The sequence below is a fragment of the Dermochelys coriacea genome, chromosome 11 (assembly GCF_009764565.3).
Source record: "Dermochelys coriacea isolate rDerCor1 chromosome 11, rDerCor1.pri.v4, whole genome shotgun sequence".
In the NCBI taxonomy this organism is placed as follows: domain Eukaryota; kingdom Metazoa; phylum Chordata; order Testudines; family Dermochelyidae; genus Dermochelys; species Dermochelys coriacea.
This window is the reverse complement of record NC_050078.2, coordinates 13,522,981-13,548,462: the sequence shown is the minus strand read 5'-3', so window position 1 is coordinate 13,548,462 and position 25,482 is coordinate 13,522,981. Positions and strand designations below refer to the sequence as shown.

Here is a 25,482-nt window from a genome sequence, read left to right as displayed (position 1 = left end):
ATTCTGGAAATCCTTTCTTTGAAAAAGCTCTAGCTCCCCCATGCTTGGGAGCAGATCCTTGAAATTTGGCAGGTGGTGACCTTTCTGTACTATCCCTGTGAAAATCTGCCCAAATTTGGCCAAGTTATATGCCTTTGCGAAATTGCAGTGTGCACATGCTCTGTAGAGACATCTTAGATTTTAGCAGCTAGGTACCCCGAACACTGCCTCTACACTGGGCGTGCTCCATCTCTGTTTTTGCCACAGAACTCCTGTGTGATGCTAGTCATTGTTTAAACCAAACTTTTCACTTGTGGTCATTAATTGTGTGTTCTTTATTTTCTCAAGTCAAGCACCCAGATTCTGAGGCTTGGGTTTTCAGAAGTTCTGAGCACTTACAGCTCCCATTGACTTCAGTTGCAGCTGTGCTTTGAATATATAAAATACTATATAATGCTATGTACAGTGAAAAATCAGGTCTTGGACATCTCAAATCGGGCATCCAAACTTAGTGGATAATTTTGACCTTGATCTCTCGGTGCCTCAGTTCTCCATCTGCGAAATGGGGATAATACCTCTCATCTCACCAGGGTGTTGTGAAAATAAATTAATGTTTGTGAAGCACTTAGATACTATAGTGATGCGCACTATAGAAAAGCCCATGGGGAAATTTAATAATTCTGTCTTCAGAGCAAGGTTTGAATAATGTACAGCAAATAAGGCATAGGGCCACACATTGAGCAAGGAGGAGAAAACACAATATTGAATAGCTGTTAAATGAGCACAGTCTATTCTGTGCTCTGAATGAGGTATGGGGAAAAAAACATAATTAAACACGATCATGGAGGTCAAATTAAAATTGCAAAGGCAACCTTAATTCTGGCATTTCCTAATTGAGTGCTTGACTTTGCAACCTTAATTTTTTTTTAACTTTTTAATTTTATGGTGTGTATGCATAGTATTTGAAACAGTCCTCTGAGTATCCAGACAAATTGCAGTTTGTTGTAAAATGAATTTAGCATTGTAGGTGCTTTTCATCTGACATGCACAGAGAATAAAACCAGTGAATCTGAGAGTCTTGATTTTGAACCATTTCTGAGATGTGGCACTTAACAGTCTTGGTCTTTCTTCCAAAGGTGATTTAGGGGATGGTAAAAGGACTTAATAGCTTAATAGCGGATATCAATCAGTTGCATAATTGATAAGATATAGGCTATTCAGATTGCTTATGACTTGATGTTTGCTGCAAAGTCTATAACAGCCATGTAGAGTATCAATATGATTCCGGGATATGGTAGTTTTACAGTTACAAAAAAAATCCTCTCATGTTTCTTGGTAGGCTGGGACCTACTACGTACTATTGTTTAGCAATTAGTACTAGGCAAGAAATGCAGTTGTGAAAAGAGACATAGGAGCTGCAGAGCAAACCATTGTTCTGGGCCATGCTTGTGCTAACCTAGATACGCTTTATAGAGATTTGTTTCAGAGTAGCAGCCGTGATAGTCTGTATCCACAAAAAGAAAAGGAGTACTTGTGTCACCTTGGAGACTAACAAATTTATCTGAGCATAAGCTGTAGTTTACGAAAGCTTATGCTCAAATTAATTTGTTAGTCTCTAAGGTGCCACAAGTACTCCTTTTTCTTTTAGAGATTTGTTGTTGTTTTGCCTATTTCTGTGCATAATTATTTCTTAGGGTCCATTACTGTAAAAGTGAAATCCTTTTTATTTGGCTTCAAGAATAAGCCTGATTATTTAATTCAAATAAAATGCATAGAAGCAAATTTTGTGTTGTAACGTAACTCTGAGTAGAGCAGCTTTGATTCACCTACTGAACTTAATGAAATTGATGTCAGGAGACTAGCAAGTGAATGTTCTGTTGATATTTATCAGAAACTGCAATTACTAAGTGAAGTGGTGCATTGCTTAATCTGTGGTACCAGACTAGAAGGGAAATTTGTTGATATAAAGATGATGATGAGGCTATACCTATGCAGACAGTAACAATTTCTGTGCTCCACTGTGTAACATAACCATACTATTGAAATGTTGGCTTCTTGGGACATTTGTTTGACACATCCATCTCCAAAACCTTGCAGTTCATTTTATCTAGATGTATACGCCAGACTGTATTAATGATGATTTTAATGATGGTCTTCAGAAGCCAGATAATACAACCATAGGATTTTCAAAAATGGCTAGTGGTTTTGCATTTCTCCATTTTTAGGTGCTCAATTTGAGATATTTTAAAGGGTCCTGTTTTTCAGAAAGTGCTGAGAATGTACCCTATGAAAATTGGGCCTCTTTAAAATGTCTCCGATTGAGCATTAATTATTGAGGCTTCTGAAAACACCAGTACTTCCGATACTGTAAGCCGTTGTCACCCATAGATTTACTTTAGAGTTCATTTTGAATTGATGTACATAGTTGTGTATGTGGGAGGAGTCTTTGCTAAATTTAGATGTATTTACAGAGTAGTTTCAGTATTAATGTAAGCAGAAGTTAAATTGCTTGCTTAAACACCCACTTCAGTGTGTTTGTATGGCAGATACATTTTGAGTGCTAAAGAGCCTTCTAAATGACAGTGCAGTTAAACAGGCCATTTTACAGCTGTCCAATGAGAGCAGTGTTTTGCTTTTTATTATTAGGTATAGGGTCTTTGCTCTGTGTGCTAATTTCTGCCCTGCACCAGAGTTAGAGTGGTCACTTAAGGAGTTTCATTAATATAATGGACGGTAGCCATTACTATGCATCCTTTCCCCCCCCGTCTTGCAAGTCCAGGCAGAATGGTATTTCAAAACACTTAGGGCTGATTTAAAATTCCTGCTGACAAGTTTTCAGGGGGAATAACTCTTTTCTCCCAGTGCATACTGGCACTTTCAGTGTGTACAGAAATATTCATATCTTATAACATACTAGGATTTGAGCCTTGCTACAGAAACTGAGCAGTGTTATTGACCCAGAATCTAATGTAATAGCAAATCCTCTCAGTTTGAACTTAGAACAAAGAGGGATGATCTCTTGTTGGTCGTAGGTTATATTCTGAAACATTTGTAAATGGAAAGGGGTAAGCAGTGTGTTTCACTGAAATAAGTGTCTTGCAGCACTTCTAGAGGCTTACTTTGTGTTGTCCTCAAATTATTGATGTCTTTGTGTTACAGAATCCTAGAAAAGTAAGGGAGAGCCCTTGAGAGGTTATCACAGGGGTGGGCAAACTTTTTGCACCGAGGGCCACATCTGGATATAGAAATTGTATGGCAGGCCATGGATGCTCACGAAATTGGGGTTGTGGTGTGGGAGTGGGTGAGGGCTCTGGCTGCGGGTGTGGGATCTGGGGTGGGGCCAGAAATGAAGAGCTCAGTGTGTGGGAGGGCTGGGGCAGGGGTGTGTGGTGTGAGGGCTCCGGCTGTGTGTGCAGGCTGTGGGGTGGGGCTGGGGATGAGGGTTTGGGGGTGCAGGAGGGTGCTCCAGGCTGGGGCCAAGGGGGTGTAGGGGGAGGATCAGGGCTTCGGCGGGGGTTGGGGTGTGGGGGAGTGTCTTGGGGTGCAGGCTCCGGGCGACACTTACCTCAAGCGGCTCCCGGAAGCAGCGGTATGTCCCCGCTCTGGGTCCTATGCAGAAGCATGGCCAGGTGGCTCTGCTGCACGCTGCCCCATCCACAGACACCGCCCCTGCAGCTCCCATTGGCCGTGATTCACGGCCAAAGAGAGTTGTGGAGGTGGCGCTTGGGGCAGGGGCAGCGTGTGGAGTGGAGCCCCCTGGCTGCCCCTACAAGTAGAAGCCTGAGGGGAGATATGCTGCTGCTTCCGGGAACCGCGAAGAGTGGCTCCCGACCCTGCTCCCCTGCTGGAGCGCAGGATCAAGGTAAGCCCCAGACCCTGCTCCTTAGCTGGAGCTCGAGGGCCAGATTAAAACGGCTGGCACGCCATAGTTTGCCCACCCCTGGGTTATCCAGTCCAGTCCCCCACTTTGAGGCAGGACCAAGTAAACCTAAACCATCCATGACAGGTGTTTATCCAATCTGTTCTTAAAAACATCCAGTGATGAGGATTCCACAATCTCTCTTGTAAAGAAGCCTTTTCCAGATCTTAACTACCCGTGGATGTTTCCTAATATCTAACCTCGATCTCCTTTGCTGCAGATTAAGTACATTACTACTTGTCCTACCTTCAGTGGACATGGAGAATGACTGATTATTGTCCTCTTTATAACAACCTTTAATGGGTTTGAAGACTGTCATCAGATCTTATTTTCTCAAGACTAACCATGTCCAATTTTTTAACTTTTTTTTATTCTGTCCTCAGAGGTCAGGTTTTCTAAACTTTTTTTTTTATATAATTTTTGTTGCTCTCTGCTGGACTCTCTCTATTTGTCCACATCTTACCTAAAGTGTGGTGTCCAGAATTGGACACAGTACTCCAGCTGAGGCCTCACCGGTGCCAAGCAGAGTGGGAAAGTTACCTCCCATGTCTTACATAAGAAACTCCTATTAATATACTTCAGTGATATTAGCCTTTTTCACGACTGCATCATGTTGTTGACTCATATTCAGTTTTTGATCCTCTATAACCCTCCGCTCCTTTTCGGCAATGTTACTGCCTAGCTAGTGATTCTCCATTTGTAGTTGTATATTTGATTTTTCCTTCCTATGTGAAGTATTTTGCACTTTATTGAATGTCAGCTTCTTAATTGCAGACCAACTCTCCAATTTGTCAAGGTCATTTTGAATTCCTATCCTGCCCTCCGAAATGCTTGCAACACCTCCCGGTTTGGTGTTCTCCGCAACTCTTATAAGCTTATTCTCCACTCCATTTATCAAAGTCATTAATGAAAATATGGAATAGTTCCAGACCAAGGACTGACTCCTGCTGGACTCCAGTAGATACACCCTCCCAGTTTGATAGTGAATCATTTCTAACTACTCTCTGAGTATGGGCTTTCAAAAAGTTGTGCACCCACCTTATGGTAATTTCATCTAGAGCACATTTCCCTAGTTTGCTTATGAGACTGTCATGTGGGACTGTGTCAAAAGCCTTACTAAAATCAAGATCTATTTTATCTACAGCTTCCCACCCTCTCGCGGCCCCATCCACTAGGCCAGTAACCCTGTCAAAGAAGGAAATGAGGCTGATTTAACGTGATTGCTGGCTATTCCTTATAACTCTCTTATCTTCTAGGTGCTTACAAATTGATTGTTCAGTAATTTGTTCCAGTATCTTTCCAGTGTCAAAGTTAGCCTGACTGATGGTCTGTAATTCCTCTGTAATTTGTTCCCGTATTTAACAACAAGATACTATGTTTACCCGTTTCCATCCTCTGGGATCTCATTCATCCTCCATGAATTCTTGAAATAATTGCTAATGGTTTCGAGATTGCTTCAGTTAGTTCCTTAAGTACCCTAGAACAGTGGCTCTCAACCATCTGTCTACTGTATCCCTTTCAGGAATCTGATTTGTTTTCTGTACTCCCAAATTTCATCTCACTTAAAAACTACTTGCTTGCAAAATCAGACATAAAAATACAAAAGCGTCACAACACACTGTTACTGAAAAATTGGAATCTAAATATTGTACTTACATTTCAGTATATAGTACATAGAGCAGTATAAACAAGTAATTGTCTGTATGAAATTTTAGTTTGTACTGACTTTGCTAGTGCTTTTTATGTAGCCTGTTTTAAAACTAGGCAAATATCTAGATGATGTACCCCCTGGGAAACCTCTGTGTACTGCTGGTTGAGAACCACTGCCCTAGAGGATCTTGTTTCCTAGATTTGCTTGCTCTGTATTTTGACTGAATGCAGGAGAATGTGCTGATTGCCACAGAAACCAGTAAGTGTGAAAAATGCAACTTCTTCTACCACAAGTCTAAATGATGGAACAGGAACCGCTGCTTCCAGTTTGCAGTTGACTATTGAAATGCTGGTGAATTGCACAGTGAATCTTCCAATTTTTTTCTCAAAAGCTATTTAGAAGGGGGGGAAAAAGTATGTCAGATTATATGCTCTTTAAATGATCAAGCAACTTCTGCCATCTCTCACTTAATGCCTATAGGGTCCCACCCATGCCCAAAAGACAGCAGTAGGGAAAGTAGAACTCTTGGGATTTTGGTGGTTTCCCAGTACCACATGTGCGTGGCTCCACAGTTCTAGGAACCTATCCTCAGAGGAAGTAGTGGGGTAGTTTTGTTCCCCCCTCCCCCTTTTAAAAGAGAACTAATAATGCTGTGTAGATGGAAACTTTTGGACAGCCCATATGCAAGGGGAATAAACTAATATAGGCAGCAAGCCCATGCACACTTTTCCTGAGATTTTTAGATGAGCAAATGTTAAGTGAGATCGGGCTATTACCTTTCAATTAGGAATTTTTAAAATCGTTACTTAGTTTACATTTTTCAAAAACATAGAGTTGTGCATACTATTAGCTACGTATACCCTCTTCTCTCCCTTTTCCTGCTTTTTGTTTGTTTTTTACTGACTTTGTTACAATCAAATTGAAGGCAACATGTAAATTCTTGGTGGATTAGACTCTGGTTTCCCGTGTTCGTACATAGCTGAGTATAATGGGGCCCTGATCCTGGAGGTGCCTTCATGTACTATCCTGTAATAAATACGTGTTGTGATGGGAGTCGTCAGATCTTGCTGTTAGTCTTCAAGTTTTCTCTTAGCATGCAAGCACTTCTCAGTCTGCTGAAATGTTGCATCAATGTTAATTTTTTTTAGTAGATTTTTTTTTTTTGTGGCGAGAGATGGGATGCAGTTTGGGAGTTTGCTCTCTGCTTTAATCTGCCTTACTAAGGTCAGTATTTGAAGCATATTTGCTCCTTGGAACTGGGCATTGGTGTTTTGACTGAGTTTCTTGAATGAAGCCTGCCTGCATGCCTTTTGTGACCATCTGTGTTCAAGCACTGCTATATATAGTGTGAAGTAAACAAGTTGCACAAAGAATATATCCCGGTTTAGCATCACTGATTTCTCCAACAACAGGAAGCTGGCCTGCAAGGCTTTGACATCTGGTGTCACTTGACAGAGGGCCACCAGTAAAAATACAAATGGACTAATGATAGTAAGTTGTGGAAAAATAGTTCTACATTTTAATGATCCTTGGACATAAGTGTTTAGGTATCTACAATCTGTCTCTTGAAAAACATCTGAGGCTCCCCCCCCCCCTTTTTTTTTTCTTCAAGGGAGCGTATGGGCTATGAAGGAATCTAGCTTGTTAGGAAGAGGTACTTGAGTGGTGTAGTTTGCCCATCAGTAAAATGGGGATAATTCTTGCCTATCTCAGAGGGGTATTTGTAAAGGAGTTGGAAAGTGCTGTATATAAGGAGCTGCCTAATTTTAGCAGCCTGGAGTGATTTCAAGGGAAGGATGGTTTTGTGGCTAAGACACTGGACTGTGGCTCAGATTTGCTCTCTGTTTTTTCTCTGCCACAAACTTCCTGTGTTATGTTGAGCAAGTAACTCAGTCTTCTGTTCTGCAGTTCTCGAAGTGTAACGGGGGTAATACCGCCCTTACTTAGAATGGTGGTGTGAAGATAAACGTGGTCGGACATGAGCAGGTGCTGTGGTGGTGGTGTCCTTGCAAAGTTTATAAATAAATTCCATTAGCTAACAACTATCAAAGATCAACATTTCCATATAAATACTGTATACAAGTTTGGGCCTGAAGCTTGTTTATCAAGGGAATGCATAAGGGTTCAATCTTGTTTATGATATATGGACATATTTTGTAAAAGCAGTTACTGCACACCGAGGAATATCAAAAAGCAAAATAAAAGCTTCACAGAGGAGTGCAAAATGAGTTCTTGTTGGATTTCTCTAAAATAGGTGCAAGGATTTCATTGCAACACATGCCTACCTGTATAATATATTTGACAAGTATTATAATAAAAGTGGCAGACTACAACGACTACAGGAGAGCAATAAATGAGGCTAAGATTTTGGCACAAAAAGTTTTAGTAAATTCCACGGCAGAGGTTCAAGGAAAAAAAGGAAAAGTCACAGAAAGGGCACCAACATTCTTGTCAGGGGCAGTGTGGCTTTGCTTTTAGGCAGATTAGCCATGTACTTCTCATTCAAGGCATTCCACAGAAAAGACATTTCATGTCCTTGGTTCTTGGAGGCCTAAATATATAGTCAATGAAATCTTGGAAAAGTTTGGGTCGGGGGAGGGTTTGAGAGCAAGTTGACCCTGCAGCAGCAGGTCCTGGACCCAGCTCCCCACTCTGGGCATGAGACCTGATGCCTCTAAACTTTGGGTATCTGCCTCTTTGTAGATGGAGGGGTAGATGAGCCAAATTTGATTGGTGGTGTGACCCCATGCGCTCGGTTGCAGTGGCATTCTGGTTTGGCCATCTGCCCCTCCTCCTCCAGCTAAAAGAGGGGTGGATACTGAAAACCCTGAGTGGTGCCAGATAACACCTGGAGCAGGAAGCTGGGCCTAGCTCGGCAGCTGAAGCACTCCCCCTTCTTCCCCCAGCCATTTCTGGAATTTAACTAACTTTATTTAGATTTACAATTACTGTGACCTCTGTGCCAAAATCATAGCCTTAGTAGTAAATATTTATACTGTGGTAGTATCCAAAGGCCCCAGTTGGAATTGGGCTGCATTGTCCTGTTCCTAGCATATCCTATTTTGGGGTGAAGCATCTACACAATGTTAGTGCTGTAATTCTGCTAATACTTTTACTGTATACATAACTCATCTTTTGTAATACAGTGGAAACAATTTTATTAATATTCTTGAAAATATGATTGTTGAGACATGGGTTGTCTTAATTTTGTTATTTATGGGCCTGAGAATATTGTCAGGACTTTTGTATTCACCCATGAAAGCTCATGCTCCAATATGTCTGTTAGTCTATAAGGTGCCACAGGACTCTTTGCCGCTTTTACAGATCCAGACTAACACGGCTATCCCTCTGAAGCTTGTCAGGTCTTAGAAATACTTATATCCAAGTGTATTTACTCCTGAAACTTAGATAAGTTATGAACGGTTGTAACAATTTCAAGTTACTATCCACTTAATAGGACAGTGTAGAGTTCATATTACTGATACTCAAAATCCTTTCCCAAGTCACTTTGAACAGTTCACTTACATTTTCACTGTTACAAATAACTGAATCAAATATCACAGATTTAGAGTGTATTGTTCAAGAAGGTCATTATTTTTATATTTTTTTATATATAATATAATAAAAATATAAAGATGGGGTCTTAATATTGATCCATGAAGTGCCCTGATAAAGACTTTAAGGACAACCCTACTTTTTTCCTGATGTTTTACCACCTATTTTCCATTACTCTGTTAATCTGTGAACCAAGCTAATGCCTGAATTTCCAGACCAAATTCTAGAATATTAAAAGCATTCTGTAGATCCCTGAAAAGAGAATAAGTATTGTTATTTTCCACCCAATAAAATAGTGCTGTATTTTTTTTTAAGCCAAAGGTAATTGAAGCAGATATTTATGAAGTCATTGGGAGGTGAACTATCTCCAATTCAGCAGGTTAATCATTAATATTTGGAGGATTTTTCTTGCCATGCTGTATTAGGAGATCACCATTTAAATTGTTTTATGTAACTAAAACAACAATGTTATGTATTCTGGATTTTTTTCTTCAACAGCAAACGTAATATTTTAACAAAACAAGCATATGAATTTTTGAATTTAGTCAAACCTGATTTTAAAAAACTTGAATGTTTTTGTTAAAATTGTTAACTAAAATAGTTAAATGAAATATTAAAAAATAATTAAATCGATTATGTCAGCCAAGTCAACATGAGAAACTTAAAATATTGGCTTCTGCAGCTGACTCAGTCATCTTTACCTTCATTTTCCTGTTTGTTCATAATCGGGAAAAGAAAAACAAGCTTGCCTGCTTTTTTCAGGTCCCAAACGATTTCTCAATTTGGAATGAATTAGTCCAAAGAAAGAGAAAATATTCTTCCTACACCAGCAGTTAAAACTACTACTGCTGTTAAAAGTGAGATTATCACTTCAACAGTGTCTGAATCCAAGTGCTTAGGTGACTTCCACCAGTTCACTGGTGTGACTTTCTTTAAAACCTCATCAGCAAACATATATTTCTTGAATGGTTCTTATTCCCAAACTGGGTCTCTTTTATGGCCTGCTGCCATAATAGTTTTCCCCTTCTAGTGAGAGAATGGAATGGTAGATCTCAACTCAATGAAGGCTACACTCAGAAAGACCTCAAGACTTCTGGAATATGCTGCTCTAATAGAAAAGGAATACTTGTGCCACCTCAGAGACTAACAAATGTAGCTCAGGAAAGCTTATGCTCTAATAAATTGGTTAGTCTCTAAGATGCCACAAGTACTCCTTTTTCTTTTTGCGAATACAGACTAACACGGCTGCTACTCTGAAAGCTGCTCAAATAGTTTCACTTTTGTTTCTACTGCCTGTCCCTCCCTTCTCACATTTATCTCCAGACTTCTTCTCCTTGTCCAGATCTGTTCCGCCCCAACCATCTTCTATTCCATTGAACTTTTTGAAACTTTTCACTTTTAGAGAGAGGTAAGGAATCGACTCTGTGTACACAAACTTGCAGAGGGACAATAGGGATGATGTCTATTATTTCTCTCCAAACATTTTTGCTGTTAAGCATGTTATCTCTCGAGACACAAATCCACAGTTTGAGAACTGCAAAACTAAGCATCTCTGATGGTATCTTCTAGACTGAGCACTGAGTCCCATTCAGTAGATAGAAAGATTAACCTAAATAATCTATACAGAAGCTCCTGGAACCCTATAAGATTGGGTCTCTAATCCATGAACTATTGGAACACGTTTACAAAACTTTTCTTAAACATTACGTGAATATATTGTCTCATACTATAGCATTAGAATTTATAATCCCTATTCCCTGATGAGACATTATAGCTCAAAGATGTATCTTAATTAAAACTATGTTTGGACAGCTTTTTTCCTCAAAAAGCATTTTATCCAAAAAAAAATGATTTAAATAAAAACTGATTTTTTTTAAAATCATTGATTTTTATCCACCCTGGTTTCCATGATAGTACAGAATGAACTGTGCACACATTTATTTAAAGAGGGCATGACTTTGGCATGGCAACACAAGTAGTTTTAAACCTGGTGAGGAGGCTTAGTCAAGGGGCTGATGTGTTGGGTAAATTTTTCCAGCCATACTTTTAATTATTTCCTTAATTGTGCATCTTACTGGGTGCATCTCGATGAGGGAGTGGATGGTTCATTGGTTAGCTTGGGTTGTGGGAGACCGAGGTGGAATTTCCTGCTCTGCCACAAACTTCATGTCTGACCTTGGGCAAGTTATTTAATCTCTGTAAAATGGGAATAATAGCACTTCTCTACCTCACAGGGGTGCTGTAAGGATAAATATATTAAAGATTGTGAGTTGGTCAGATACTAAGGTGATGGGGACTATGTTGCTCCTACTGTACTCGGGAAATGTAGTCTGCTGGTATAGTTTGTGAAAAGTGCTGCTCAGTGAAGGTGAATGTATGAGAGGCTGGAGACTCCGTGTGGGATTAAGGTAAATTCCACTGTTACTCACTAGAAGTTAACTTAATTCCACTGTGAAAGTCTCCAAGTCACTATCCTTATGTATTCATCTGCTGAGTTGCACTTCCCTATGTTTCAGTCAGTGTCCTCAGACTGGGAAGATCACAGCTCTCTGTTTCACTGTTACTTACGTATTTTCATTAATTTTTTTAAACCATTTGATTCACCATCATAATCTGATAAGGCGATTTCCAAAACATAGTATGCCATATTCCTTTACTGGTTGATTTCCTTTCCTCATTTTGAGGTGTTGCTTGCAGAAGCTGCCACTCTGAATTTCCTCACTATTTATTTATTATTTTACAGCATAAGCATGATTTAGATCGTGGTATCATGAAGCATGGTGGTTCTTCTGTTTTTTCTGAGTGTGCGATGTTCTAAGGGATGTGTAAATGAAGGGCAGGGCTTGATTTATGTTCTGCAGGTGGTTTCATATCATGAAAAAGTGGTGGGTGAATCCAATCCAAGGAGATTGGAGACAAGTTTCAGACCAGACTTTTTAAAAATTGAACTTCAGACATGTTTACAAGCAAACTTGTCCTTTTAAAATTTCAAAACTTTTTTTTTCTGTTCAAAGTTATTAAAACTTCACCAAAGTTTAGGTAGCTCTAAATGAGTGCAACTGATTAAAATCTTGATTTTTTTTTTGTTTCCTGTGTGCCAATAAAATGGTAGCAGTTCTGAAGCATTTTCAGACAGTTTATTCCATTACTGTTTCTCCCTTAAAAAAATTCTGTATTCAAAATATACAAGTCCCTTGTTTTCAGTTGAAACCGATTTTTTTTTTACTGAAAAAAATCCTGGGTTTTACAACAAGGATTATTTATTTTTCTGATTTTCAGCCTACTTTTATATCATTCAAATATATAAAAATAACTTGCTTTATTAGGAAAATACAGTACATTGCATGAGAGAGATGTATTACGATAATACACTAGTTTGTGTCTATATGCTAAGCTGCCTGTTAAAGTAAGGCTGTGAATTAATCTAAAAGATAACACCACAAACAAACAGGCACGCAAGTTCTAAATGTACTGATGAATCTCACGCCTACTACGTACACATTCAAACTCTTAGCAGATAATGTTTAAAGATCTGACGCACTAAAATGGAAAGAAAATGAAAATCTGTATCAGAATACATTTCAGACCACAAGGAACTAATTGAAAGTTTAAGAAAAATCAAAACTGGAAAACATGAAATTGAGTGTATGCACTGCAAATGGTGTGGCCCAATTATTAAATGTAAATATTTATGGGCTAATAGTTCTAAGTCTAAAACAGTAAACTGTTTGTTCAAATGAAAAATTTTATTTGGGGATTAGAGATGTATTGTTTTCTTAAACTCAAAGGTGGCACTGTGCTTTGAGTTTTGGTTCTGCAGCAAACCATACTGAATTCAATTAATCAAAGTATTACTCTACTGAACACTTTTTACCCCGTCCCTTCGTCCACCAAAATAATCCCCCCATGTTTACCCAGAAAATTATTAATAGTTTTTTCCACTGATTTTAATGTGTTTTTGTTAACGTAGTAATAAACACCGATAAATTCCTGGGGAAAAATAAAATAAAAGAACTGAAAATGAAGGGCCCTAAGAATATATGACCGCATGATTCCCTTCCCTGAATGGTTTTGTTTTAGACCTGTAGTATTGTTTGAGCAACTATAAATTAGTCTCTCATCTTATTGGGGATTCTTTTGTTGCAATGTTGTTGTTTTTAATGCTGCCACATAGAAGAAAAGGGTAATTCTGCTGGTAACAGCTGGATATGAACTGTTAAGCTCTGTTTTTAAATAGGGTGTGGGGGAAAGAGTGGAGAAGATTTTTGTGCTCTAATTGGAGCATGCCCAACCCACTCTGTTCTGTTTTGATCTTGTCTGCAGATATTGCTACTAAAATGTTTTGTAGTTATATCTTAGAATGAATAATGGACTAACTCTTATATTTAGGGCATGTTTCCTCATGATTAAAGTGAAGAATTTCTCAGAGGCTGAGTGAATTGCTTCGAAATAGATTGTATGGGGGAGGGGAAATGGAATTTGGTGTAGTCAGTCCAGTGCTCTACGCAAACACTAAAGTCCCGTTTATCCACACAAGCAGGAATGGCAGTTGCAGTAGGACCTCAAGATTCCTCCTATCATCCTCACCCAGCTACTGCATCTCACTCTGGAGGAGAAACAGAAATGGGAACATAATTATTTCCCAAACCTGTCAGAGCTCTGTAATTCTTCTAATGGTTTCTGGCATGTTTGTGTCATATAGACATCTATTGTTTAGGAACTAGACTGAGACAACCGAATCAATTTCTATAATAGGGGCTTCAGAACAGCAATTAGTCTTCAGTGCAATTCTACACTGCCTGTACCCATGTGTCAGTGACACCTTCAGCAGCTCAGAGCACTTACCTGCTGGCTGTGTGCAGGCTCAAGAGCAAGGGAGGCAATACTCGGCAGGTCTGAGCTCTGCCCATTGCTTCCTCCACCCTCCAGGTTCACTGCCCCAACCTCTAGGGCAGCAGTAGAGGACATCACAACTGTAGAGTGAAAAATACATCTTCAGTACCACTTTCTAAACCATGTAGACTTGGTCCACAGGGATTCTCTTGCTATACAGAAAGGACACAAGCAGGGGTTGGTTAGTGTCTGGCACACACCTCAATGAACTTACTTTACTGGAAGTTGTCACGACAGTCAGTTCACTGCCCGAGCAGCATCTCCGTACTCCTGAGCAGTTTGAAACAGAAATCACAAAAGGATCATTAGTTAGAGGTTACATAGACAGGCAACTCACTCTTCTGCTTAACTCATGTATATGCATTTAACTCCCCTGGGTTCTCCAGCACCTATTATTCTCCTCACTCTTTTGAAGAGTGATTCATCCTCAGGATCCTTTACGGCATTACCTGGGAAAGGGAAGATGAGGAACTTACTATAGGCCATAATGAGGGACCCAAAAAGATGTCTTCCTTCCAGATCTAGAGCATACCTGTCTCTCCCTCCTAGAAGAAAACACTGGGGAATGGAATTATGAAAGGTGGGGGAGGGGAATAAACAGTTTTCAACATGAAAAGATCGAATAAATGTGCGCGCGAGCACACACACACAGACACAAAATCCGCAAGCAGTGTCACCCAAAGACACTGGAATTCATACTATATATCAGGTCTTGAAGCCTGGAATTGATGTGGCAGGAGTTCCTGAACCTCCTCCACCGCGGCGTCTTCTAGTGTCTCATGACTCATGTAGATCCTCAGATGTAGGACAGAACCATTCAAAACATCCACTGGACAAACCAAAAACATGAAATGTTAATAGACCCATACCATGGAAGTTATTAACTGAGTCCAAGGCGGCGTTCATGGAATTGTGAGCTGCGGGAACAATTCTGAGGCTGTACGATATTTGAAGGGGGCGGGGGGCTGTGTGTGGACATGGTGCACTGTTTGAAACAGGATGGAGCTAATTTTTCACACTCACAATATTGCAACTTGTATTGGTTCTGTCACACCTGTTTAAGTTGCTGCGCTGCAATTCTCTAATGAAAAGGAGGCTTGAATGACATGTTTCCGTGCAGAATGGATGGAGTTGGGAAAGGAACCAATCACTGGATTTCTATAGAATACTTTCTGACATGAGAAATTTTGTAGATTTTCAATATTGTTAGGCAATTCTCTTTCTCATGTTCTCTCTCTAAGATGAATGTTTCAGTCCTTATGTTTTGTCAGTTATTTACATGCTCTCTGGGCATAGTTTTGAAAGGAAAGAACTTTAATGGAGACTACCAAAGGGGAAAAATAGGTCATCATTTGTTAAAAGTTGCAGTCATGTGTCATCCAAAACAGTTTTTACATTTTGTGTGTGATAGAGTTAATTGTCCAGCTGCTTTAGCAAAATCATGATGCCTTTAGGAAAGAGATTGTCTGATAGACTAGGAGCCTCTCCTCAGCCCTGTGTAGACCTAGTTTTGTAATGCTATATGACCACATGCAACTATAGCCACTTGTGTTTTATAGGTCACAAGCCAGTTGCTACATATAATTAAATTGCCTTACTTTTTTTTCTTTAAAGCTCTGTGCTTCAGATGTGCCATTTTTAATGTACTATAATTGGGTGAAAGAATTAGTGCCACTTGTTTTGATTTCCTCTGCAAAAAAGAAAAATTAAGAGTATTATTCATAAACTGAATACCTTCATAGAGACAAAGTCAGCAAGACCTCTTACTGGGATAGTGATTTAGCATGTTACTTTGGATTGTCCGATTAGGTATGGCATATAAAAGACTTTTTAAGATGTAATTGGGTGTAATTTTTTACATAATGTTGAAATAGTAAGAATTTCACATATATAAACAGTTTAACACTGTCATGTTAGTGAAATCTTTTGGAAACAAAATGTAGGCAACAGATTGATTTGTGCATACGGACAAAGATTTTCCACTGTGCCTGATATTTACTGGCTCTAGCAGTCTTTGTTAATGAATGGGTTTTATATGAATCCCTTGACTTCAGTAGCCATATTCTGCCAGCATATGTTCTTTTAGTAAAGATGAAAAACTTGTTTACTTATCAGTAGGTTATCTAGGTAAGGTGTTCCCATATATTCTGAATTCCGGGAAATGTAAGAACCATCAACTACTATAATAAGGCAAATGTTTGAGATTTAATTTGAGGTTTAACTATGATGAAAATATTATTAGAGAATTATCTTTATAATTCTCTATAAACGTAAACAATTGTCATTACAGCCAATGATTGCAGTCTTATGAGACCTGTGTTCAGTTCCTGGTTCTGCTGCGTATTTCCTCTGTGATGGTAGGAAAGTCACTTAATCTTTCTATGCCTCAATTCCCCCACTGTAAAATTGAGAACTTCTTCCACCCTTTGTCTTCTCTATTGGATTGTAATCTCTTCCGCAGTAACTATATTTCACTATGTGTGCATGGTGCCTAGCACAATGGGGCCTCCAGGAGCTACTGTAATACAACTCTGAGCTGGTCTCATAAGAAGACCATCCCTAACAAGTACATTCAAAGTGAGTAACTATTTTAGCAAATATTTATTAATTGAAAATTATATACTAATAGTTCTGTATATGGAGCTTACTGTTGCTAAGTACTGACTGCCCTCGTTGCCTCTTGTCTTCACTGGGAGATAGCGCTGAGCTTCTTACAGATTTGGGCCCCAGAAGAGAAGTTATTTGTTCATCTTTTGTGCCAAATTGTTGTAAAACAAATGGTGAAGACATTTTTATACTTTAAAGTATTTCTTAATGTGATCTGAAACTATCTCTTGGGTTTCTCAGAGCATCTTCTCTATTTGCAATATGGCAGTTTTAGTGTAGTTGTTGATGGTTCTGGAAATTCAACATAAATAGAACTTTATTTACTTAATTAGTAGTGCCTAATGACAGATTTCTTTTTAATTACGGAGATTAATATGGGTCTTTTTTAAGGTGGTAAAAATTAATTTTGTGTAGAACCTCAAAACTACCCCACCCAGAGAGAAGAGGGGTGGGTAGGCCGGAAGAAGTCATAAATAGTATATTGACTACTTAATATTGAAGCGTCATAAATGTGTCCAGAAGTGTCTATTTTATATTATGGATCCAGACTGTCTTTCATTGCTTGAACGATATTGAATATTTTCATTCTTTAGTTTTACTGACAGTCCTATAAGTCTGCTTAAAGCTTCTTTATTCTGCAGTAAACCTGAAAAAACAAATTCTCCTTAAAATAAATTTTGAGCAGTTTGCTGAAAGTGGACTTTAGACTGCATAAATGAAAATCTTGATCATCTACTTTAATGGTTTTAATTGTTAGTTTATTTGGTCTCATCTGACTGGTTTTGTCTTGTTTTTCTAACAGTGATCACATGGAAAATATTTATGGCTATTTAATGAAATATACCAATCTCGTCACTGGCTGGCAATATCGGTAAGTCTGATTTTTGTGTTTTGTTTTTTTTGTAGCTTTTTTTTTAACAAGGTTGGTTGACATTATCTAAATCGATATGTTTTTCACACTTTTTTTTTCTGCTAAGCAATTAACATAATGGAAAATACTTTTATGTATTTTTCAGATTTAATATGGATTAAACCAACAAGTAGATAAGAGATGGACCTGCTACATCCATATTAGGGATAACATTTTGTTTTAGCATGTGACTAAGAGATTAATGAAAAGCAGAGAAGGACTACTAAGCATTTAAATGGCTTTTTGTTGTTGTTATGATCTATGTGTGTAAGAGGGGGGTATTCAGCAACGCTTTCTCAAACTTTTTATGGCACTACAACAATACAACCAACGTTGTGGTTGGAGGCACAAGCTGTCTAACGCAGTATGTTGCACAACAGTAGTGGCAGAGAGTTGAGCTAAGGACACCTGTTGAAATACTTTCTATTGTGTGCTGCATAAGTTGTGAGTATGTCTATTCCTAACTAGCATTGGTCCAGTGATGGAAATTACACTCCCCATCTTTGTGGCTGGTATTGCTTTGACTTAAAGTTTCTCATATGCACAGTGATAAGTCTTCCAAGAAGTATCATAAATGTACTTTTAATTTACTTAGTGACAGTTCACGTACACCATGCAAAAGTTTGATCTTTAAAGAATCTTTGAGTCTAATCTTGTGCAATTTTAAGCTGTAGCTAGTATATTTGGTGAGGTTGTGTTGGCAAATTGTGGTATTTGCATAAACCATTTGATGTCTCATGGTCCAATTTAAAACAAAAACTAATTCTCCCCAAACTTATGTGGAGATGGTTTTGGTTGGGTGATGATTATTTATATTAAAAAGATGTGTGCTAGTTTTATTTTATAAATGGACTTTTTATCACAATCACAGATTTTTTGTTTTAAACAATGAAGCTGGCCTGCTGGAGTACTTCGTGAATGAACAGTCTAGAAATCAAAAGCCCAGAGGTACCTTGCAGCTAGCTGGAGCTGTAATTTCACCCAGCGATGAAGACTCGCATACCTTCACCGTTAATGCTGCTAGTGGAGAGCAGTATAAACTAAGAGGTATGACTTAAGTTCTTGGACAGAAGATTTTTCCACTAGAGGATACTCCTGCCTCCTATATGTAGTTGTAGTTTTGTGTTTCGTTGTCTCTTTGTTTGCTTTAGAAACATATGAACAAAACTGCATACACAGAGTATAATATCCTAATTTTTTGTGTGTGGCGCACCAAAATCTATGCAATAGTGATTGTTCCAAGACCATAAATTTGATTTGGGGAGGAACCGCAATATACAGTCCCTTAAATTCTATATTTCAGTGTTTCATAACTTACGTTAGATAACTTTTGCTGGTGGGAAGAGAGCCAGCCAATAATTCCAATGGAAAAAAGCTTCAAGTATCAGTACTTGAATCAGTGATTGGGAACCACTGCTATACAGGCATCTTAGTCTAGAGCCAGGGAAAAGACTTTTATGGAAATTTGGGCTAAAGTCTTTTTGTTCCTGTTCCCTTGAGGCTCACCATTGCATTCTTCCTGACCTGTGTATGTTTCCTTATATCATGTGTAGATTTACCAAAAAGGAAATTGTACATTCTTTCTGAAGGACAATAAAACCAGGATATGATATTGGTTCCATGCACTATATAAAGTTTTATTTGGTTTCTCTCTTTACCCAGAGAGAGAGGAAAAGCTTATCGTGTACTAGTGCTACATTAGTGTTGTTTTAAAGGAATAAGAAAAATTATCTGTACTCTTGCCTATACTTTAATTTTTGTTCCTGTAAGAAATTCTTTTTGTTTGCTTTTTATCAGCCACTGATGCTAAAGAACGGCAGCATTGGGTTAGCAGACTTCAGATATGCACGCAGCATCACACGGAAGCAATTGGAAGGGTACTGCATGATTTTAATGTGTTCTTGAATAAAAACGTGAGAGAAAACATTCATGTTCTTGATCAGTTAGGGTCTATGGTAAAAGTAATTGAAAACTGATATATTCTATTAATCCATGAGCTAGATAAGGTTAAGGTAGAAATCTGAAAAGTTCCCAATACTTAAAGAGGAAACATGAGAGTGTGGCTGAGTACACTTGACACATAGTCTGGAGTAGAAATGGCCTTTTCCTAAAATATGTAATATGGTACTATGAAATGGTGAAGGTACTGCAGCCTGTGAAGGGCTAACAGGTCCCAGCTGGTCATATGCTGATAGTACAGAGTATAAAGGGAAGAGGAAGCTGAAGCCCCTTGTGGTTTTAAAGCTGAGTTTCAGAGTAGCAGCCGTGTTAGTCTGTATTCGCAAAAAGAAAAGGAGTACTTGTGGCACCTTAGAGACTAACAAATTTATTAGAGCATAAGCTTTCGTGAGCTACAGCTCACTTCATCGGATGCATTTGGTGGAAAAAACAGAGGAGAGATTTATATACACACACACAGAGAACATGAAACAATGGGTTTATCATACACACTGTAAGGAGAGTGATCACTTAAGATAAGCCATCACCAACAGCAGGGGGGGGAAGGAGGAAAACCTTTCATGGTGACAAGCAGGTAGGCTAATTCCAGCAGTTAACAAGAATATCAGTGCATCCGATGAAGTGAGCTGTAGCTCACGAAAGCTTATGCTCTAATAAATTTGTTAGTCTCTAAGGTGCCACAAGTACTCCTTTTCTTTTTAAGAATATCAGAGGAACAGTGGGGGGTGGGGTGGGAGGGAGAAATACCATGGGGAAATAGTTTTACTTTGTGTAATGACTCATCCATTCCCAGTCTCTATTCAAGCCTAAGTTAATTGTATCCAGTTTGCAAATTAATTCCAGTTCAGCAGTCTCTCGTTGGAGTCTGTTTTTGAAGCTTTTTTGTTGAAGGATAGCCACTCTTAGGTCTGTGATCGAGTGACCAGAGAGATTGAAGTGTTCTCCAACTGGTTTTTGAATGTTATAATTCTTGACGTCTGATTTGTGTCCATTCATTCTTTTACGTAGAGACTGTCCAGTTTGGCCAATGTACATGGCAGAGGGGCATTGCTGGCACATGATGGCATATATCACATTGGTAGATGCGCAGGTGAACGAGCCTCTGATAGTGTGGCTGATGTGATTAGGCCCTGTGATGGTATCCCCTGAATAGATATGTGGACAGAGTTGGCAACGGGCTTTGTTGCAAGGATAGGTTCCTGGGTTAGTGGTTCTGTTGTGTGGTGTGTGGTTGCTGGTGAGTATTTGCTTCAGATTGGGGGGCTGTCTGTAAGCAAGGACTGGTCTGTCTCCCAAGATCTGAGAGAGCGATGGCTCGTCCTTCAGGATAGGTTGTAGATCCTTGATGATGCGTTGGAGAGGTTTTAGTTGGGGGCTGAAGGTGATGGCTAGTGGCGTTCTGTTTTCTTTGTTGGGCCTGTCCTGTAGTAGGTGACTTCTGGGTACTCTTCTGGCTCTGTCAATCTGTTTCTTCACTTCAGCAGGTGGGTATTGTAGTTGTAGGAATGCATGATAGAGATCTTGTAGGTGTTTGTCTCTGTCTGAGGGGTTGGAGCAAATGCGGTTATATCGTAGCGCTTGGCTGTAGACAATGGATCGAGTGGTATGATCTGGATGAAAGCTAGAGGCATGTAGGTAGGAATAGCGGTCAGTAGGTTTCCGATATAGGGTGGTGTTTATGTGACCATCGCTTATTAGCACCGTAGTGTCCAGGAAGTGGATCTCTTGTGTGGACTGGTCCAGGCTGAGGTTGATGGTGGGATGGAAATTGTTGAAATCATGGTGGAATTCCTCAAGAGCTTCTTTTCCATGGGTCCAGATGATGAAGATGTCATCAATGTAGCGCAAGTAGAGTAGGGGCATTAGGGAACGAGAGCTGAGGAAGCGTTGTTCTAAGTCAGCCATAAAAATGTTGGCATACTGTGGGGCCATGCGGGTACCCATCGCAGTGCCGCTGATTTGAAGGTATACATTGTCACCAAATGTGAAATAGTTATGGGTCAGGACAAAGTCACAAAGTTCTGCCACCAGGTTAGCCGTGACAGTATCGGGGATACTGTTCCTGACGGCTTGTAGTCCATCTTTGTGTGGAATGTTGGTGTAGAGGACTTCTACATCCATAGTGGCTAGGATGGTGTTTTTAGGAAGATCACCAATGGACTGTAGTTTCCTCAGGAAATCGGTGGTGTCTTGAAGATAGCTGGGAGTGCTGGTAACGAAGGGCCTGAGGAGGGAGTCTACATAGCCAGACAATCCTGCTGTCAGGGTGCCAATGCCTGAGATGATGGGGCGTCCAGGATTTCCAGGTTTATGGATCTTGGGTAGCAGATAGAATACCCCAGGTCGGGGTTCCAGGGGTGTGTCTGTGCGGATTTGTTCTTGTGCTTTTTCAGGGAGTTTCTTGAGCAAATGCTTTAGTTTCTTTTGGTAACTCTCAGTGGGATCAGAGGGTAATGGCTTGTAGAAAGTGGTGTTGGAGAGCTGCCTAGTAGCCTCTTGTTCATACTCCGACCTATTCATGATGACGACAGCACCTCCTTTGTCAGCCTTTTTGATTATGATGTCAGAGTTGTTTCTGAGGCTGTGGATGGCACTGTGTTCTGCATGGCTGAGGTTATGGGGTAAGCGATGCTGCTTTTCCACAATTTCAGCTCGTGCACGTCGGCGGAAGCAGTCTATGTAGAAATCCAGGCTGCTGTTTCGACCTTCAGGAGGAGTCCACCCAGAATCCTTCTTTTTGTAGTGTTGGCAGGAAGGTCTCTGTGGGTTAATATGTTGGTCAGAGGTGTGTTGGAAATATTCCTTGAGTCTGAGACGTCGAAAATAGGATTCTAGGTCACCACAGAACTGTATCATGTTCGTGGGGGTGGAGGGGCAAAAGGAGAGGCCCCGAGATAGGACAGATTCTTCCGCTGGGCTAAGAGTACAGTTGGATAGATTAACAATATTGCTGGGTGGGTTACGGGAACCATTGTTGTGGCCCCTTGTGGCATATAGTAGTTTAGATAGCTTAGTGTCCTTTTTCTTTTGTAGAGAATCAAAGTGTGTTTTGTAAATGGCTTGTCTAGTTTTTGTAAAGTCCAGCCACGAGGAAGTTTGTGTGGAAGGTTGGTTCTTTATGAGAGTATCCAGTTTTGAGAGCTCATTCTTAATCTTTCCCTGTTTGCTGTAGAGGATGTTGATCAGGTGGTTCCGCAGTTTCCTTGAGAGTGTGTGGCACAATTTCCTGATTTCCTGAGGAAACTACAGTCCATTGGTGATCTTCCTAAAAACACCATCCTAGCCACTATGGATGTAGAAGCCTCTACACCAACATTCCACACAAAGATGGACTACAAGCCGTCAGGAACAGTATCCCCGATACTGTCACGGCTAACCTGGTGGCAGAACTTTGTGACTTTGTCCTGACCCATAACTATTTCACATTTGGTGACAATGTATACCTTCAAATCAGCGGCACTGCGATGGGTACCCGCATGGCCCCACAGTATGCCAACATTTTTATGGCTGACTTAGAACAACGCTTCCTCAGCTCTCGTCCCCTAATGCCCCTACTCTACTTGCGCTACATTGATGACATCTTCATCATCTGGACCCATGGAAAAGAAGCCCTGGAGGAATTCCACCATGATTTCAACAATTTCCATCCCACCATCAACCTCAGCCTGGACCAGTCCACACAAGAGATCCACTTCCTGGACACTACGGTGCTAATAAGCGATGGTCACATAAACACCACCCTATATCGGAAACCTACTGACCGCTATTCCTACCTACATGCCTCTAGCTTTCATCCAGATCATACCACTCGATCCATTGTCTACAGCCAAGCGCTACGATATAACCGCATTTGCTCCAACCCCTCAGACAGAGACAAACACCTACAAGATCTCTATCATGCATTCCTACAACTACAATACCCACCTGCTGAAGTGAAGAAACAGATTGACAGAGCCAGAAGAGTACCCAGAAGTCACCTACTACAGGACAGGCCCAACAAAGAAAACAGAACGCCACTAGCCATCACCTTCAGCCCCCAACTAAAACCTCTCCAACGCATCATCAAGGATCTACAACCTATCCTGAAGGACGAGCCATCGCTCTCTCAGATCTTGGGAGACAGACCAGTCCTTGCTTACAGACAGCCCCCCAATCTGAAGCAAATACTCACCAGCAACCACACACCACACAACAGAACCACTAACCCAGGAACCTATCCTTGCAACAAAGCCCGTTGCCAACTCTGTCCACATATCTATTCAGGGGATACCATCACAGGGCCTAATCACATCAGCCACACTATCAGAGGCTCGTTCACCTGCGCATCTACCAATGTGATATATGCCATCATGTGCCAGCAATGCCCTTCTGCCATGTACATTGGCCAAACTGGACAGTCTCTACGTAAAAGAATGAATGGACACAAATCAGACGTCAAGAATTATAACATTCAAAAACCAGTTGGAGAACACTTCAATCTCTCTGGTCACTCGATCACAGACCTAAGAGTGGCTATCCTTCAACAAAAAAGCTTCAAAAACAGACTCCAACGAGAGACTGCTGAACTGGAATTAATTTGCAAACTGGATACGATTAACTTAGGCTTGAATAGAGACTGGGAATGGATGAGTCATTACACAAAGTAAAACTATTTCCCCATGGTATTTCTCCCTCCCACCCCACCCCCCACTGTTCCTCTGATATTCTTGTTAACTGCTGGAATTAGCCTACCTGCTTGTCACCATGAAAGGTTTTCCTCCTTCCCCCCCCTGCTGTTGGTGATGGCTTATCTTAAGTGATCACTCTCCTTACAGTGTGTATGATAAACCCATTGTTTCATGTTCTCTGTGTGTGTGTATATAAATCTCTCCTCTGTTTTTTCCACCAAATGCATCCGATGAAGTGAGCTGTAGCTCACGAAAGCTTATGCTCTAATAAATTGTTAGTCTCTAAGGTGCCACAAGTACTCCTTTTCTTTTAAAGCTGAGTGTTTTTCATTGTTTGCTTTTGTTTTGTGGGTAACCCCACAAGCCCTAAGGAAAGGGCCATAAAAGGACTAATGGTTGGAGCTTGATTTCTCCTTCATTGGTTGTTTATACCAGATATATTTTACAGGTACATTTAGGATGAAACTTGAAGTTTAATGACTTGAGTTAACATTTGTGTCCTAACCTCAAGTGTACAATAAAATTGTTCTAGCAACATGCTATAAATCACCTGTTTGTTTTTTATTTTAATTTTCAGTGATTTTAAAAACAATATTTTACTCTTTCTTAAGGCATTTCTAGAAATGTTTGTTTTTTAAAATGTCAGTGTTTATTTTTATTTAGTTTTTAAGTTTTGTAAACTAATTCCTGTATTGATCTGCTGACTAGATGGGTAGTAGCATAGTAGACATCTGATGAAAAGGTATTGTTCACTGTGTCATGCCATTCCTAATTTTAGCAGGTCCATTTTAAAGGTATGACCCTGAGTGCATTGAGGGTGAAGGAATAAGACTTCAGGAGTTCATTTATGACAGTGATACAATGCAGACATTCATCAAGGTGAAAATGTTTGTGGGGAGGTTACATTCTTTTATTTAACAAGGATATCTTGCTGCAGCAAGGGTGACTGTTATCTTGTAAGACAAGAAGTCAGCTCCGCCACATTATTGTACTTAGGCTGTTTTTGTATTTTCCCCCACAATACATTTCTACTAAAGTTTTGCTATCTGGATAGTTTTCAATACTTGAAAAACTCGGGGAATGTGGCTATACTGAATACAGCTTTTGGTCCTAAATTTCTTGGTTTTAGAACTTGAGTTTTGAATTGTAGCTCAGATTTGCAGTTGTAATTTTCATTTTTTGCTTGGCTTGTTTAAAAGGAAAATTTATTTTATGTCCAAAGTAATTCCCCTGAATTAGATTTTCTTTTTTTAAGACAACTCCATAAGTCCATGTTCCTTGAGAGGACTTTCTAGCAAGCCTGATGATTAAGGCCCACTAGCTCCTTTTACAAACCATTTTC

General features: G+C 39.8%; 1 protein-coding gene across 2 annotated transcripts in view; it reads left to right on the top strand.

The window, feature by feature from the left end:
• The window catches only part of OSBPL11 (oxysterol binding protein like 11), a 78,234-nt gene that overhangs the window by 14,070 nt on the left and 38,682 nt on the right, over nucleotides 1–25,482 (top strand). For both annotated transcript variants that reach the window (XM_043504967.1, XM_038420970.2), the window contains exons 2-4: nucleotides 17,407–17,475; nucleotides 18,386–18,561; nucleotides 19,312–19,391. In XM_043504967.1, coding sequence (XP_043360902.1) covers nucleotides 17,407–17,475; nucleotides 18,386–18,561; nucleotides 19,312–19,391 — 325 coding nt within the window. The remainder of the gene's footprint in view (nucleotides 1–17,406; nucleotides 17,476–18,385; nucleotides 18,562–19,311; nucleotides 19,392–25,482) is intronic.